The following is a 16,239-nucleotide window of genomic DNA, read 5'->3' as shown; positions in this document are numbered from 1 at the left end:
GTACACTTGATCAATTGAACTTCATGAGAGAAAACTACTTCAGCCATCTTAGTTTGTCCTGGGAGTAATTCACAGGGCTGCTTGGAAATACAGTAAGAATGAAAATGCCTGTAACACAGCTGACAGGGGAGGCTACAGAAACCTCAGCTGCTTTGCCTGCAAAGCTTATGCACTTCACTAATTGATCACACATCAGTGTGCAAGACAACAGTTCTGTCCCTGTGCAAGAGACATCCCAGTGAGGCCTGTGATGCCCATGGAAAAATAGCACCTGTGACTCCCTGCACACCCCTGTGTGCTCAGGGGCTGAGCTTCTCTTACACCCAGAACAGATGCCATCAGCTTGAGTGTGTTAGTAGTAATGCATTGTTTGAGATGTGCTGTCGTGATGGTAGGAGAGAGTAGGTACAAGGCTTGATGTTTTTAATGAATGAAATAAATCAGAAATGTTTGGGGAATGCTCAGATTTGATGCTGTGATAACTGCCAAAACTAGAGGTCAGCCTTCAGAAAGAAATGTTTATGCTTGTGGCTTTGATGGTGTCAGGGACCTGCTTCTAAAATTTCAGACCATCTGAGGACCATCAGGGTCCTTCTCATTCCTGTGCCTCACTCAGTCCAGGCTGCCCAAGCAGCAGTGCAAAGCCCAGATAATTTTCAGAAATATATGCAAGAGGATCTTCTGCTTTGATCCCCTCTAGGCCACAGTCCATGCAAGTGTGATGTATTGTCAGTCTCAGCTGACTCCTCTGTCTCCAGCTAAATGCATCTTTTAGGAGCTGTTTCATCCTTGGAAGGAATTATTTCACCATAATGAGTATATGCCGGGGTCGGCTGTTACTTGTCTCTGCCCCAGCACGGGAAAAAGTGGTTCTGGGTAGGCCGCACTCTCGAAGAAGGCATCTGGACTCTTGCTTTTAGGTCTTCAGTCGAGTTTATTATTTCTTATCTACAAAGATTTTCTGTCTGTCCAGCCGAGGTCTGATCAGCAAGACAGCCAAAGGCACTCTCCCCCGCCCACGGGGCGGTTGTCTCTTTTATAATGAAAATTACGTATTAGATATTTACCTTTAATTCCCAATACTTTCTGCCCTTGTTGGCAAGTGTACTCTTTCTATGAACCAATCCACACATGCCAACATCATCCTGAACATGGATGCCAAGGAGAAGAAAGAAGAAGGACAGGGCACGCCCAAATTCCTCCATCCTGGGACTCCTGATCCATGCACAGAATTCTAGACCCCCCTGTACAATACATAAAACCCCCCTGTACAGTGCATTCTAACTTAAGTTCTAACAAGTGAATAACATCCCCTCACCATTCAGACCTGAAATTCTCTCATCTCCTCACCTTCAGGTGTCATTTCTTTAAAAGGATCAAAGTCAAGCCACCAGGTACTTTTGGCAGCATTCCAGGGCCTCCGAGCCCCCCAAGGGTTGTCTCGGTAGCTCTGGACATCCGGAGTGATGTACTGAGTTCCCACAAGTATACACACAAATTCTGGCAATTTTGCACTGTCCACTGACAGACCTTGTTTTTCTTCCAGTGGGGAATTGATTTTGAGAGGAGAATATACCTCCTGTGATACCTGATCTTTCCACAAGCAATCTTCCCTCTAAGTGCAGGCCAGCCCAATCCATGTGGTTTGTTGGAAGTGCTGAAATTACAGCCTGAGGTGGCACAGCTGCTCGAACAAGATCAACCAAGCGGGAATAGATACATCAGGGATAAAGCACAAGACAGCTTCCACTAATCCAAACCATTTACCCTCATGTTTCTGCTTTCCATAAAAGTACAAGTGTCACTTGCCTGTCATTTAACAAGATTACAAAGGAAGGCCAAGCAATTTTAACTGTTTGCTTCTGAAACAAAATCTATCCCTCATGAATGGGTAGAGCCAGAGCCAACTACGTGTAAGACTAAAATATGTCAAAGCACATTGTGACTTCTCTTTCATTCAGGTGTTCAGTGAGTGAGGTTGCTCTGGCTTACTGCAAAATCTGAATGTTGCTCCCAGTGCTTCCCAGGGCCAGTAAATCGTTTTCACTTCCTTATGAGAGACAAGGAGCAGCAAGCTAACCAGTCAGTCTAAACCATCTTATTTAGAAACATTAATTTTAAGTAGTTCATCTAGCAGTTAATTTAATTGTACATCTTTTTCTCATTTCAGAATCCTGTGCTGTCAGTCAAGCTGTGATGGATTATCCTCTAGTTTGAATAAATCAGCCTAAAGTTTCACAAGAATGCTCATAGTCTGTCTAGCTGTTTTATTGCAATTCTCTAGAAAGTAGTTCATCAACCACAGTTGCCTAAATCATTTAGGCACCTTGATTTGTATTAAAACAAAGATGTAACATTTCTAGGCTTCAGATTAGGGTAGGTCCTCAAGACACAGTGTATCATAGTGTAAGAGACCCCCATGGTAGCCTCAAGGAAGGCCTTGGCATGTGAAAAGGTGGTGCAATGTCAGGTTAGGAAGCAAACTGGTATCCAAGAAGGAATAGGGCCTTGTCAGCCATGTCACCAGTACTTTTGTGGCTCCTTGGTGCAGTGTGAGTGCAGCAGCCCTGGATCTGAGGTTTGCACAGCAGAGATGGAGCTGAGGAATCCAAACAGCAGTTTCAGGGCTGTGAAAGTGCTCTGGGGCTGCGGTTCCCAACCCTCTGTGTCTCTTCTTTGGCTGACACTGCATCCTGATGGCTGCCTTTTGCCCTCTCTCAGACCCCTACAGCTGAGGAAGTCCCTGAACAGCTGATTTCCCAAAGCTGAGAGGGCACAGGGGAGGACTCATTCCTGGTTTTGTCCTGTTTCCTAAACTTTTGCCAAAATACCTTAATTTTTTTTGCATAGCAATAATTCTGAGAATGTTACTGTTTTTACGGTCTCTTTATAGCAAGGTGGAGTTACCCTGTGTGTGCTCCAAGTACTGTTTCATTTACCTGTTGGGATTTACTGAGGCAGAGTTTGGATTCATACCACTTTTTAATAGCCCTTGCTAGGTCTGTTCTCCATTAATTTGTCTAATCCCCTTTGAACCTCTTCATACTTTTGGCTTCCACAATACTATGTGCATGAAGTCTCCATTTAATTATGTGTTGTTTGAAAAAGTGCTTCCTATTTTTTCGTTTCAACCATTTGCCTGATAATCTCATTTAGGTTCCCCCTAATTCCTGTACTGTGGGAAAAAATCAATCCATTTCCCAAGTACCTTCTCCACAGGAAGGGATTTTGTAGGTCAGTATTTCCTGTCAGTTTTCTGCTTTCCAAGAAAGTATATATTTAATGCCTCTCCATGTAGGCAGTGTGGTGGGCAGGAGACTGGAGCACACAGGGGAGATCGCTGTGCTTTGAGCTGAATTTCCCTTACTTGTAGGATAATTGAAATCCAGTAGATTGCTGAGCAAAGAAAGAAGTTGAATGTCAAATGTACAAGGATATCAGACCTCCTTCTTTATTTTGTGCACCAAAGAGGTTGCTCACACTTCAAAGGAAGAGGTGGACTAAAATTAGGACTAAAACATATCCATCTAACCTCAGTTCTGGAGAAGGTAACTGCTTGGAAGTAAGTGGAAATGTCACACATTCTTCTTGAGAACCATGGTCTCATCACTTCTTTGGTGATGCATTTCAGTTTCACTTCTTTTCTTTGCATTTCAGTTTATCTGTGCACGATTTTGAGTTACCTCATCACAGCAGTAGTTTTCAACTCCCTGTGCTGTGTTTCAGCCGTTCCCAGGAAAAAGTAGCACTAAAACTGCTACAGTATCAGTAGAGCAGATCATGTGTACCTCATTCATCCTTAACCCTGTCAGAGTCTCTTACCTTCTACCTCTTCTGAATTCAGCAGCCTCCAGGAAGCTTAATGGTAGCTGAGACTCTCTGCTTCCTCTTCAGTTGGTTTTGGTTTTTTCTTTCCTTTGAGCTAGCCTTTAACTTTGCTCCAGTGTTTGAAAGATCTAATATTCCATCTAAATTGAATATTGAAATATATTTTTAGATTCCCTCTCTATCTCTTTTTATAGTCTCTAGAGCCTTGCATCTGCCTCAGTTCAGCAGAAGCACATGATGAAGTGCCTATGTGCTTTGCTGTACTGGGACCTGAACACTAATTTCTTATTCTCGGTTTTGTTTTCAAAATATTTAAAATTCCTAGTCAGGTCTAGCAAGACATTTTACTTATTTTCCCCTATTTTTAATAGTATCTATCTTCAAATTAATAATAAATAAATATAATATTTTGTGCACATCTGTATGCATGTTACTGTCACTGGAATTTAAAAGCTTAAGATATTATGATCCTAAAATCATTTTTGTTTCTTGGCATTGTAGCATGTATAGTGAGATTAATATATAGCCTTGTGGCCAGGAGCAGTTGTCTCCATTAAAAACTAAATCTTTGGCAAGTATTTCCATACAATATATGATATCAGACTAGTCTTTCCCTAAAATCAGAAGAAATTGTGTAGTAAGTAATTGCTGTTGTCTTGTTCAGTATGTCAGCAATGCCTCATGAGAAATAGTGGCAAATTGCACATGATAAATACATATCCAAAGATATTTCAGACCTGAAGCTTCCTTTCGAGATGCTATTGGTTTGGGGGTTTTGTCAGGGCTTTTTGAATGACTATCAAAATCTCAAGTCAAATAATTTAAAGATTTAAAAAACCCAGATAGCTTTTTTTTCTCAGAGACATAATCCAAAATATGATCTGCTGTTTCGATGCAAGCATCAATCACCAGAAGCCACGTCGGAATCAGAATAAAAATGCACTGTTCTCCAGCCACTAACTTACATTTACTCAAGCAGGCACTGACCAAGTTAAACAAGCAATAAAAGTGGTGTTTTGGGGGTACTGACTGATAGATGAGTTCCTGATTTGTGAGGGCTTTTGAGCCCTCGTAGGGCTCAGGGCAGCATTTAAGCAGTTTTGTTTCTTTTTTCTTCATTTTTAAATGAAACCTCTTCTTCTCCCTCTGGCTGTCTTATCTATTGATGTAACTGGTGTTGCATGAGAAATTACCTCATTTCAGTGACCAGAGACAGCTTTTCTATCAGCTGCAGTAAGGTTTCCTCATTTGTTTAATGAACCTGGATAGGCAGAAAATTAAGTATCAAGAGCTTGAGAGGAAGAAAACTAAACCAGAATGTTCTGTGTATTGGGTGGCTTAAAAAAATATATCTGTATTAATATAGCCAGTACATGTAATTGGTATTTAGATTATGGCATGATTATTGCTTTGCAGACAGGGGACTCTGTTATCACTCAGTCATCAATGAAGTAGCTGCATTCTGTGCTCATCTCATCTCTGAAGCTGAAAGAAGAGCTAGTTATTATCTTCAAGTGAGTTATTAATGAGGGGAAAAATCATCCCCAATTACTGTGAAGCAAAATATTTCAACATTTACATATCTCAGACTTTAATTTTGATCTACTCCTTCATGAGTTCTTAAGCTCAGACAGTATTCACGTTCCCAAACATTCTCACACTGGAATATCGAGAGGAATTTACACCTGTCTAAGTGCTGGCTTCCCTAAGGGTATGCTCCAGGGTCACAGAAGTGCTGCCCATCCCATCTTTGTGCTGCTAGAGACTGACATCCTCTGAGATTCCTTCATGCTACACCATAGGAACAGAGCCTCCACTGTCAGCTGTGCCAGAGAAAAAATTCTGAGTTGTCTATACTGTCTGTGTTCCCAGTCAGTTGTTGTTTTTTTTTTTCTTAACTAGAAACAGCCTGGAATTTATTTGTAAGGGCTAATTTTGTTCTTTTGCTTTCCATTGAATCCTTTTGAAATTAATGGTTTGGAAGTTTTGACTCTGAACATCTTAGTATAAAACCTGGGCTACAAAAAGGTGATGATTTAAATTCATATAAACATGTGGGCAGTAACCAGGAGATGGGAGAAGTGCTGTCCACACTGTGAATCCATCTATCAACACAGATGTGAAGGTCTGACCTTGGCAGATTCAGGGGGTGGGGATGTCAAACACAGTTTGCAGTCAATTGGAAATGTAGCTACTAGACAAAGAAAACTCAATAATTACACAGCTGTTTCAGTAGATTACAGATTTCCTAGAAAACAATAAAACAACCATCTGTGAATGGAAAAAAAAAGTAAACTATTTTTGTAATTCAAAAACATTTCTGAAAGTCATCAGATATCTCCCCTGTAAACTTCTTATCTCTTTTCAAAAGCCACATAGTCAGTAACCAATCGGTGTAGATTTCTCTACAGCATTTATGTCCATTAATGCTTCATTGATTTACAGTGAAACTGCTGAAGGACTGTCTTGAATAGACATATTAATATTAATTTCTTGTGAAGGATGGCTGCTATTACACTAAATATTAAATGAATTCATAATACTTGGACATTTGCAATAAATCACTTCTGGGACTGCATGCTACTATCCCATTCCTTTTTTTTTTTTTTTTTAATATTAAAACCATGGAAAAGAGATGGTTTCTCCCAAAGAAATGTAGAGCTTTGTAACACTAGAATCATGAACAAATTCCCACAGCACAAGGAGGAGTTTCAGCTTAGTCCCATTTTACAGACAGAGAGGCATGTAGTGGTTTAGGTGGAACTGCTGATCATAGAAGGTCCAAACCCAATCTGTTTCTCATGGGTGACATCACAGTAAATTATCAGTTCCTGACAGTGCTTCTTTTGCTTGAAATGCTGTGAGCAGCGTCAGCAGAGGATCTGGCCATGTGATAACCAGACAGCTGAGACCCAGACTCAAAGGGAGAAGAGCTGGACATATTGTCTGATCTCCACACACACAAAGTGGTTGGTATCAGGTCACCTCTAAGTCTCTTGCCCAAGGCCACTGCTTGAAGGATGGTGCTGCTCAGGTTTTGACTAGGCTTAGCAATTGAATTAAGTAATCTTCTCCCTTCCAAGACCACAGATCTTGTTTCAGAAGTTCAGTAAAATACTCAGCAGGGGCTAAAAATCAATTTTTTATTTTTCCTTTTATTAAAGTAGAACAAAGGATAGATCAGCAAGTTCATTATAGCTTTCTGTTTTCTAAGGGATAGTAGCTTAAGAGTAGAAATTTATGCCAGGGCTAACCCTGTAGAGTGGAAGCAGTTCTTGAAAACAAAACTGAATGACTGTCAGACTCATCTGACATGCTTTTTAATGTGTAGATGGGTGTGAGTATATGCATTTCCTTAATTCCAAATATTTCTGCCTCTGTGCCTTAAATGGTCTAAGTTGCACAAGGTTTTTCTAATGAAAATTTGCCAAGTTATTTAAATTAGAAGCAAAAATTAGAAAAGCTGCTACCACATAGGAATATTAATTGTTTGTTATACAGGGCTTTAGTTCACATAGTTGCTTTGCATTTGCAAGACTGCCAATTAAGGAGGCTCAGAGTGCTCACTGCTGCACAATAGCCGTTTCTCCAGAGCCCCACAATGGCTATTGTATTCTGTTACTGACCTTTGGACACCTTCAAATGCATATTGACACAGGATGCTGGGATCATTAGAGCTATTGTCTCAGTGTGCCACAGGGAAAGAAGAGTTTTGCAATTTCATGAAGAGCTTTAAAATTTTATATAATGATGACAGCAGCAATATTTCTTAATTAGACAGTGAGAGAAAAACTGCAGCATTTTTCCTGGTGTTTCAGATGAATTCCAGAGTGCACACTTTCCATACAGTCCCTTCCCATTAGGAAAAGAAGATATTCATCAGGGGCATTTGGTCTGCTTTTCTGTTGTTTCCAGTGGAATTGATTTAATTTTTTTGACCTGGTAGAGCCATATGGCCAGCCTGCCTTAGCTTCAGTGGATTCTGCCTGGGTGAACATCTTGACAGGATGCATCCTTCCATCCTGTAAGTGCAAAACACTCTCTTAAAACATGACCAGTGGTATGCAGGAGACCAGGATCCGGATGCACAGATCACCCTAGGACAACAGTTCAGACTCTGCTCTTCAAAAATCAGTGGACTTTGGCTCTGTGACAACAACTGTGCTTCGTTTTATGTCTTCTGTGTCTTGGCATCTAAGGTATTTCTATTTTCTTACCAGTCCATGACAGTTAAAGAGTGCAGACAAGAACTTTAGAAGCAGAAATACCAGATACTCCAAGTGCATTTACTGTAGTAAATCCAAGCATCTTCTAAAATCTTATATTTATTTTATTGTTGCCTTTCTATTCTTTAAAGCTGTTTTGAGAAATTACTTCAGCAGTCAGAACATAAAAGAGCATAATTTTAAACCTTGCATGGGACATTTTGTCTACAGAGAATAAATAAATTACTGGCTTGTATTTCCAACAAATGTTCCTACTTGAATATACAGAGAGAGTTTCTGTTCCATAAGTCTTGCTGTTTCTGGGTTTGATTTTATCCCCTGGGATCCTATTATTGAAAAAATTATCAAATACAGCTAAACCTCACAGCCCTGAGCCTCTGAAGATAGTTTGGGTAATGGCTTGCACTTCTGACAAAAGAGGAAGAAATCTAATAGACCTTTGCAAAACTTCTTGTATCATTTTTAAAAAATGGAAAAATTTACTGCACAGCATTGCTGGTTTGCAACTCTAACCCAACATTGTGGAGTATGTGCCAGAGGATAGCCAATTTCTACATATAAACCTCTAGCCAAAAAACTTTTAAAATTAAGGACACAGTATTTGGTATTTGTGTGTTCTTGAGGTAAATGTGCAGCAGGATTTCACTGTTGTAAAATCCAAAAGGTCAGATGTGTTTCCTCAGGAACGCAGGCTAAACTTTTTTCTTCCCATTAATTGAAAGGGTGCTATTATCATCTTTTCATTTCTCTGTGTCAGAAACCCTTGTAGAACTTTGAAACCTCCCATGCACTGCCAATTGTGAATAAGGTGGTCTGTCTCCAAACATCAAGGTGATATCTTTACCTTAACACATGAGGGGAAGTGACCCCTTTCTGGGAGGGAGGCATGAATAGTTATTGCTGTGTGATGCGGGATGTGAAGGGTAGCATGTTCTGGAAAGAGTTGTTAAACCAGATTCTCATGCCTCCATTCTCCCTACTGTAAATCTGCATCAGGAAGTCAGAGGCAGTAATGATGAATGCTTCTCCTGCAGTGGGCTGGGATCTGAAATCTCTCCTCAGCCCATTGTGCTTCCCGGCAGAGGTTTTTATCCATGGGTCCTGATTTCTTTCTTGGGATATATCTATATTGAGGGACAGGATTCTCCTTGAAGAGAGAGGGCAGCGTTCTGCTTGCTGTGTTCTCTGCATGGGAAGTTTGTATCTTTGCTGTACTAGTGTAGCTGCACTCTGTCTTTCAAAAGGCACATGATCACTGCCTGGATGGATTTGAAAATGGGGATAATTTTGCAGTATGTTTGGTCCTTACTCTACTGAATTAGTTGAAGCCTTTTCCAGTGGGGTAGGATTTTCATAGGATCTTTATTATAGGAAGTTCAAGTTCTACCTGGATCCAACTCTGTGGCAGTTTTGAGAGGTTTCCTCTGTCACACACTGAAGTTCTCCAAAACGAAAGCAAAGGGACTTGGTATGTCTGCTCACTGCCCATGTTTTGTTTGGTTCCTTTGCAGAAGGAGAAGAAGAGCGGGCTCTTGAAACTTCTAGCAGGAGCATCAACAAAAAAGAAGTCACGCTCCCCACCATCTGTGTCCCCCACTCACGACCCCCAGACAGCCATTGAAGGAGTTCTGCAAGGGGCAGTGGGGCCTGAGCTCTCCTCCCTCTCCAGTCACGGCAGAGCCGGCTCATGCCCCATTGAGAGTGAAATGCAAGGAGCCATGGGGCTGGAGCCTCTGCACAGGAAAACAGGCTCCTTGGATTTGAATTTTTCCATCCCTTCACCTGCCAGGCCCCCCCTTTCTTCCATGGCAGCTATTCGGCCAGAACCCAAGCCTTTGCCCCGGGAAAGGTAAGTAGTGTTTCTCCTGAGGTTGCCTGCATCCACAGGGAGCAAATGGAGGAGGGATGAGAGTTCAGTTTGCTCAGGAGTTGTTGCAGTTTTGGTGTCCTGTGGATTGACTGTACGTGTCTCAGCTGTCTTTTAGGAAGACAGGGCTTATATGCATCTGCCCATTGAAAATAATTTGGTACACCGCGCAGGTTTAAAGTGTTTAAGAGCACCTGTCCATGACACTCCATAGCTCTGGTCTAAATGTGGAGGATAGCAGTGCTTTCTCAGCCCAAATGGTGTAAGTGCTGTTGGCAAATGCCACATTTTAAGTGGGATTCCAGTATTTTAACTTAAGGAATAAGTTAAAGAAATTGGCATATTATGTCCCATCTGGACATGTCCTGTTCTGCAATACCAAAGACTGTTTCAAATTCTTCTTGTTTAGAATACATACAGATACGGCCATCTTCAGTGACCTGTTACCAAAAATGTAGCTCATTTCTAGAGGGGGATGTACCAGTGATTCTGGAGTTCATTTCAGCAGCCTGCTCTCTACCTTGGTACCTCAGATTAACTGACTTTGCAAACCTGAAAAAAGAAGAATAGGAATACCAAAATACAAAAGCAGGTGGAGAGAGAGATAACTGGCCAGAAAAGAGCTGGGGGTTGCAGAAAAGAGATAGGTCTCTATGTGCAGCGTCACACTGGCTTCAGGTAAATGTTTTCTACAAGACTGCAGCTTGAGGACTGGGAAGGGAATAAATAATACACAGCTACAGTGCTGTTGGAATGCTTTTAACTCAGAAGATGATTGAGAAAAACATCTTTTTAGAAAACCATTGAGGAATTTTCAAAAAGCTGTTCAGAGAAAACACTTGAACTGGTATTTAAAACAATTTTGAAATAACATTAAAATCACAGAAGTTGGAAAGAAACTAGTTTTGTCTGAGTATATGAAAGAGGCTGAAGAGAATGGATTGGGCAAGGCACCTGACCCAGAATCCTGTTGGGACTGTGAAGCAGATGATGCGTAATAAGAGACATTACAGGACTGTCCAAATACAGTGTTTTACTCAATGCAGGTTGGAATTCAGTTGAGAAGGTGACAGTGACACCATAACATAAACTTTTCTAAGGCATCTGGTTTGTTACCATAAAACCCCTTCCTGAGTAAACTGTACACAACCAACCCAGCAGATACTAAGTGTTTTGGAAATTGATTCACTGGCATCAAATCTATGTAAGAAATCACTAGAAAATGGTTATTAATGTATGTAGTGCATCCCAACAGGAGTGAGGTCCTGAACCTGAACTGTCGACATAAAACCTTTGCTGTTGCAGAATGAGGACTGAAGTGGGAAGTGGGTGATGGGTAGGGCAGATCTGTTGGTGCAGAACTAATTCAACTCCTGGTCAGGTGAACACAGAGTAACAGTGTATTTCAGAAGAGGCAAATCTGATACAAAGTGAAGTGGACTCAGAGAAGCATCATAAGAAAAATGGAAGATTTAAAACTATATACTTTCAATGAGAGACACAGAGAGCTCTGGCACACCTGGTAAAGAGTGTAGGGATGGCATGGTTGCAGTCTGTAAGAGACTGCAGTCAGGACAGGCATGGGAATATTTTTACACTAGATTTGGCATTTTTTCTAAAAGAGATGCTTTTGTTCAGGTGCAGCTGTTAGACTTGAAGCAGAAATAAATACAGGCAAGTCCTTGAGCATTGTAATGAAGGCAGTGAGAACAGACTATCGCAGTAGTCTCTTACTCTTAAAATCCATGAAAAAGTAATTTAGTAAAAGGAGTGAAAAACCAATCCCTATTTAGGCACACTTAATTTGGTCTACATCAGTTCAGATTAATGCTATAAGAAAAGTTAAATCAATATAAACCAGATTTAGTACCAGTGTAACTGAATCAGTGGGCTGCTGCACCTTTAGTTAAATGTAACCATGAAGGGAAGCTGGGGAGTACAGCCCCTGACGTCTCCAGAGCTGGATGTTTATATGCTGCTCTCAAAGCTTTACTACAGAGAACTCCAGACGCATTATGTAATATGCCAGGGCTAGTCCCATACCCTACGAATTTTTCAGTCCACCTCAGGTGGTCCAGGTAGAGAAACATTTAACTGATGACTATTTTAAGTGGCAGACTAAAACCAGAGAGACAAAGGTTACCTGCATCCTCTTAGCTGTGCTGGAATCAGGAGCAAATAGATTTAGAGTGCTAAAACTGAGTAAATACTTCCAGCTGCAGTATATGATGATAAGGAACTTCCTCTGATTTTACGTATTTTGATTCCTGAGTCTTAAATCTGAAAATAAGCTATAATTGAAGTAACCATAATTATACACAGCAGGCAAGATTCTTTAATTGATTTATGAATTAACTTCCATATCATTGGTGTATCTGCATTCCTTAACTGATCATATGGGTTTTTTCATGTCCATAATGGGAAATATTAATTACCTTCATGCACTAGGAAGGATAATGCTTAGTCCTGGAATAATCTGAGCAGATACATTAAACACTTGTCTGCTAGAAATTCATCCCACATCCATCTGTGCTCATTAAATCATCAAATTTCTCAGAAGTACCAAATTATATTTTTTTTTAAACAAATTACGGTTTTCAAACCTCTTGTTCTTTTCACATCTGGCAGTGGAGCAACTTGCATTCAACGTCACTCAGCTCCATATTTTGCTTGTTTGCATTTTGGTGCATTTCATACACACAGTAGGAGCAATTCTCTGAGAAAGAAAAGGGAGGAGAGGGAAAAAAAGGTTAGATAAACAGATTCAGATGCTGGAAGAAATTTTAAAAAGCTGCAAAGCATTTCAGTACACTTAGCTGTACTTGGCTTTCTGTCTCCCAACGCCCATCTGTGCACACAGAAACAGAGCACTGAAAGGTTGGAAGAAGTAGCACATTCCTTAATATTTACGGCATTCAAAGTGAGGCTCATGCAGGCAGCAAAGCCCTGCTATGTTTCCTATAGAGGTTGGCTTGTAGCTCCAGCACTCGCCACATCCAGGTTACTGATCAAACCCAGCGCACCAGGAGGTGCATTAAAGGGCTCTGATTGCATGCAGCTCACTCACTATTTAAGGGATGAATTGCCTATTCTGCTGCCTGACAGTGCAGACCTTCTGGGAGTTGCAGCCAGGTAGACAGAAAGGTGAAGCAAGCGTCACCCTCTTGGAGGTGGTGTTAATGTTTATACTCTTAGTCTTTTTTGGTTGTTTGTTTTGGTTTTTTTGTACAGAGAGAGGAAAACAATTATCTTCTTGATATTCCAAAGCCTGGCTATGGGTGACTGGATTGGGAAGGAAATTGCTCCTAGCTCTCCTGTCATTTAGCTTTCATATTTGTCTAGTTTGCTAGGATAGTCAGAGCCCATCTCTGCCTTCTGGGTGTAGTTTCCACTACCAGTTTATAAAACCACATTCCTTCAGATGCTTTCTGCCATAAAGCATCCAGCAATCCAAGCAGCAGAGCAGAGAAATTTCCCAGGTGGTGTCCTTGTCACTTCATGTGGCAGTGATTGACTGCCAAGTGAATACCCCATCAGGCTGTGTGTGCCCCACACACTCTTTTCCACCTACAGCTCCATCCAGTTTCTGCTGGTGTGAGAAACAGGACCAGTACAGGGACACACTGTGGTGAGGCAGGCACTGGGCCAGAGCCTTGCCCACATCCCACCACGCTGTTGGCTCACAGGATGGGGGTGCTGTGTGCCTGGCAGCACCAAAACAAAATACTTCCCTTGCCACCCCCTTCAAGAAAATGTGACTGTACATTAAGCAAAACAGGAGAGTTGAGTGTGCGTGTGTGTGTGCGTGAGTCATGTTCCCCTCGCTGCCTGGCACTGTTCCCAGAGGCGAACCTGAGTAAAACATGTCACGCGCTGTTGACTCTTTTATAGTAGCTGGCACTAACTCTGCCATGTTATATTGTGATAAAGCAGCTGTGGCCAGACTTATTGTCACGACTGGCATATCTGTGCTGCGTTTCTATGGTTTTTGTGCAGTCTTCAACCCAGTTATAACCACAACAGTGCTGCAGAATAAGATGGGAGCAGCAAGTTTAACCTTTAAAATAGATCCCTCCATGTTTCCATGTATCTTTCTACAAATCACTACCACATTAGAAATTGAGCTCCCAATTCAAGGAAGCATTCAAGCATGTGCTTAACGCCCATTGACTTCAATTTTGCTGTGCTCATATGTCTTCTTTGCCAAAAAGGAAAGCAGAGGAAGGGTTCTTTTCATTCCTGGAAAGTGATACTAGAGAAATGACCCAAGGAGTAATTTCTGACTGAACAGTGACATGCATTCACGTGGTTAAGTGCTTCTCTGAGTAGGTATGCCTGCCTTAGGACTGGGAACCAACCATCAACCATCTCAGAAATTGAATCCTAATATATTTCCAGCAGAAAGGTAAAAGACCCAACTGAGACTTGTTCTTGTAAGGCTGCTGATTCAGTCACCATACTATGGAGAAGCAGGCTTTGGCTTGTAGTGTACAGAGGTGCCTTGCAGGTCCCTGCAATTTGCCAGTGAAAGGATGAAAAAACAGAGCTCCACTGGTAAACAAGAGCAATGGTTAACTGGGCTAGATGGTCCTTTGGCACTGATTTTCCATTGCCTCCAAAACTGTGTATCCCTAATGTGTAAGAGACCTGTTGGAGTCACAGGACTAGACCTGTCCTTAGGGCATGATACTTTGAGAAATAAGAATTTGCATTAAGCATCCAAATTCAAGAATTCTAAATGGGATCAAATTGGAGGTTAGCCCTGCAGACCTAATATGCCTCATTGCACATTTTCTTAAGTTGGTCTAGTTCCATCAGCGTCCCAGATACACATATTTACTCAGTGAGTATTTTGGGGGTTTTTTTAGAGTGTCCATGGCTGAGTTCAGTCATTAATTACTGATCAGTTCTGATCAATACTGATCAGTGCCTGCCTGCACAGTGGCAGAGGGCCTGCATGAGTCATTCAGACCAGACAGGACTCCTACGCAGCCAGTGTGCATGAGATGAGTCTCTGTCTGGGGAAAGTGTGGCACGAGGCTTTGCAGCTGAAGGAGTCAGAGAAGCCACTTTCCCCACATCTGCACTACTCAGTGCATTTCATCATGGTCATTTGCTAGAGATATTCCAACCTCTGCAAAAGGTGGGATGGCTTCCATGTCAGAGCCTTGACTCACATCCAGAGCAGCATCTTGTGCACTAAATGCAGGCATTCTATGGAAAAAACAGTATGCAATCATATAATGAAAGATTATATTGCAAGCAGAACTAAAGTCATGGACAATTTTATTTGCCTTTTTCTTCATCTCAGATGCATGGGTGTGAAATACTTGTGTTCTTGTAAGGTTGTAGATTTCTTTATGTATCTACACTTGATATTTTTAATCATTTTGCTTTTTTAAAAGAAACAAAACCAGAACTTCCATCAGGTGACATCTGTTTGAGGTTAGGAGTCTTATTTGCACCTTCCAGATTTCAGTAGGAGTAGCAAAGGGAGGGCTGGGTGCGAGAGGTGTTTCTTTTGGCTGTGAAAACAAGTGCTATGAAGACAGGGGACAGGGGGATTGCAAGGTCTTTGCTGACAGCAGAGGATGGACCTATTCCCAGCTCAGTGAGATAACTGCTGCCAAGGTGCCCATCCCACCCTCAGCCCCAGTCCCAGCCTCTACTGATGCAGTCTCCTGCTTCTTGGGATGCCATGTCCCTGCCCCAGGCTCCCTCCCACCAAGGCTTTTTGCTCTCCCTGACTCAGCTCAGCAGAGCTTCCCCCCTCATCAGCCAGATCCACACCTTCAATCAGGGCTTCCAGTTTTCACCACAGTCACGTTTCTTCCTCTGCTCCCAGTTTTTCTCCCATCAGCCTCCCTCTTCCTCCACCTCGTCCCTTACTTTACCCCACTCTCCAGCTCCCTGGGGTTTCCCTGCCCAGGAAAAACCTATCCCCTGTCCTTGCTGATACTACTTGCAGCCTCTTCTTATGTATTATCTCTTGTGCACCAAGGACCCTTCCCAGGCCACTGCCCATCCTGGACTGTAGCCTCCAGGGATGAAGTGCCCAATCCAAGGATGCTCAGCAGCCAGCAGTGGGGATGACAAACATCAAGTCTGTCCCCTAAAAGAAAAATACAAGAGGGGCCCAGTACTAAGAAAGGAAGGGAAATGCAAGCTCTGAAGTCCCACAGAGCTGGGACAGCTTGGTGCATGAATCAGCAGAGATTTTACTTTCAGTGCTCATACAAGCCTAATCATGTGCCATTTTGGGGTGGTTTAAATGTTTTTAAACATGGCTGTGAGTGGATGGTTTTCTGAAGGAACACC

The 16,239-nt window shown here is 41.9% G+C and overlaps 1 protein-coding gene across 2 annotated transcripts in view; it reads left to right on the top strand.

The window, feature by feature from the left end:
• Positions 1-16,239, top strand: part of SH3RF3 (SH3 domain containing ring finger 3) — a 246,179-nt gene that overhangs the window by 223,285 nt on the left and 6,655 nt on the right. For both annotated transcript variants that reach the window (XM_064407910.1, XM_064407911.1), the window contains exon 9: positions 9,566-9,903. In XM_064407910.1, coding sequence (XP_064263980.1) covers positions 9,566-9,903 — 338 coding nt within the window. The remainder of the gene's footprint in view (positions 1-9,565; positions 9,904-16,239) is intronic.

This window comes from Passer domesticus, chromosome 2 (assembly GCF_036417665.1).
Source record: "Passer domesticus isolate bPasDom1 chromosome 2, bPasDom1.hap1, whole genome shotgun sequence".
NCBI classification, from domain to species: domain Eukaryota; kingdom Metazoa; phylum Chordata; class Aves; order Passeriformes; family Passeridae; genus Passer; species Passer domesticus.
Note: the sequence above shows the minus strand (reverse complement) of the source record. Positions and strands in the feature narration are given on the sequence as shown.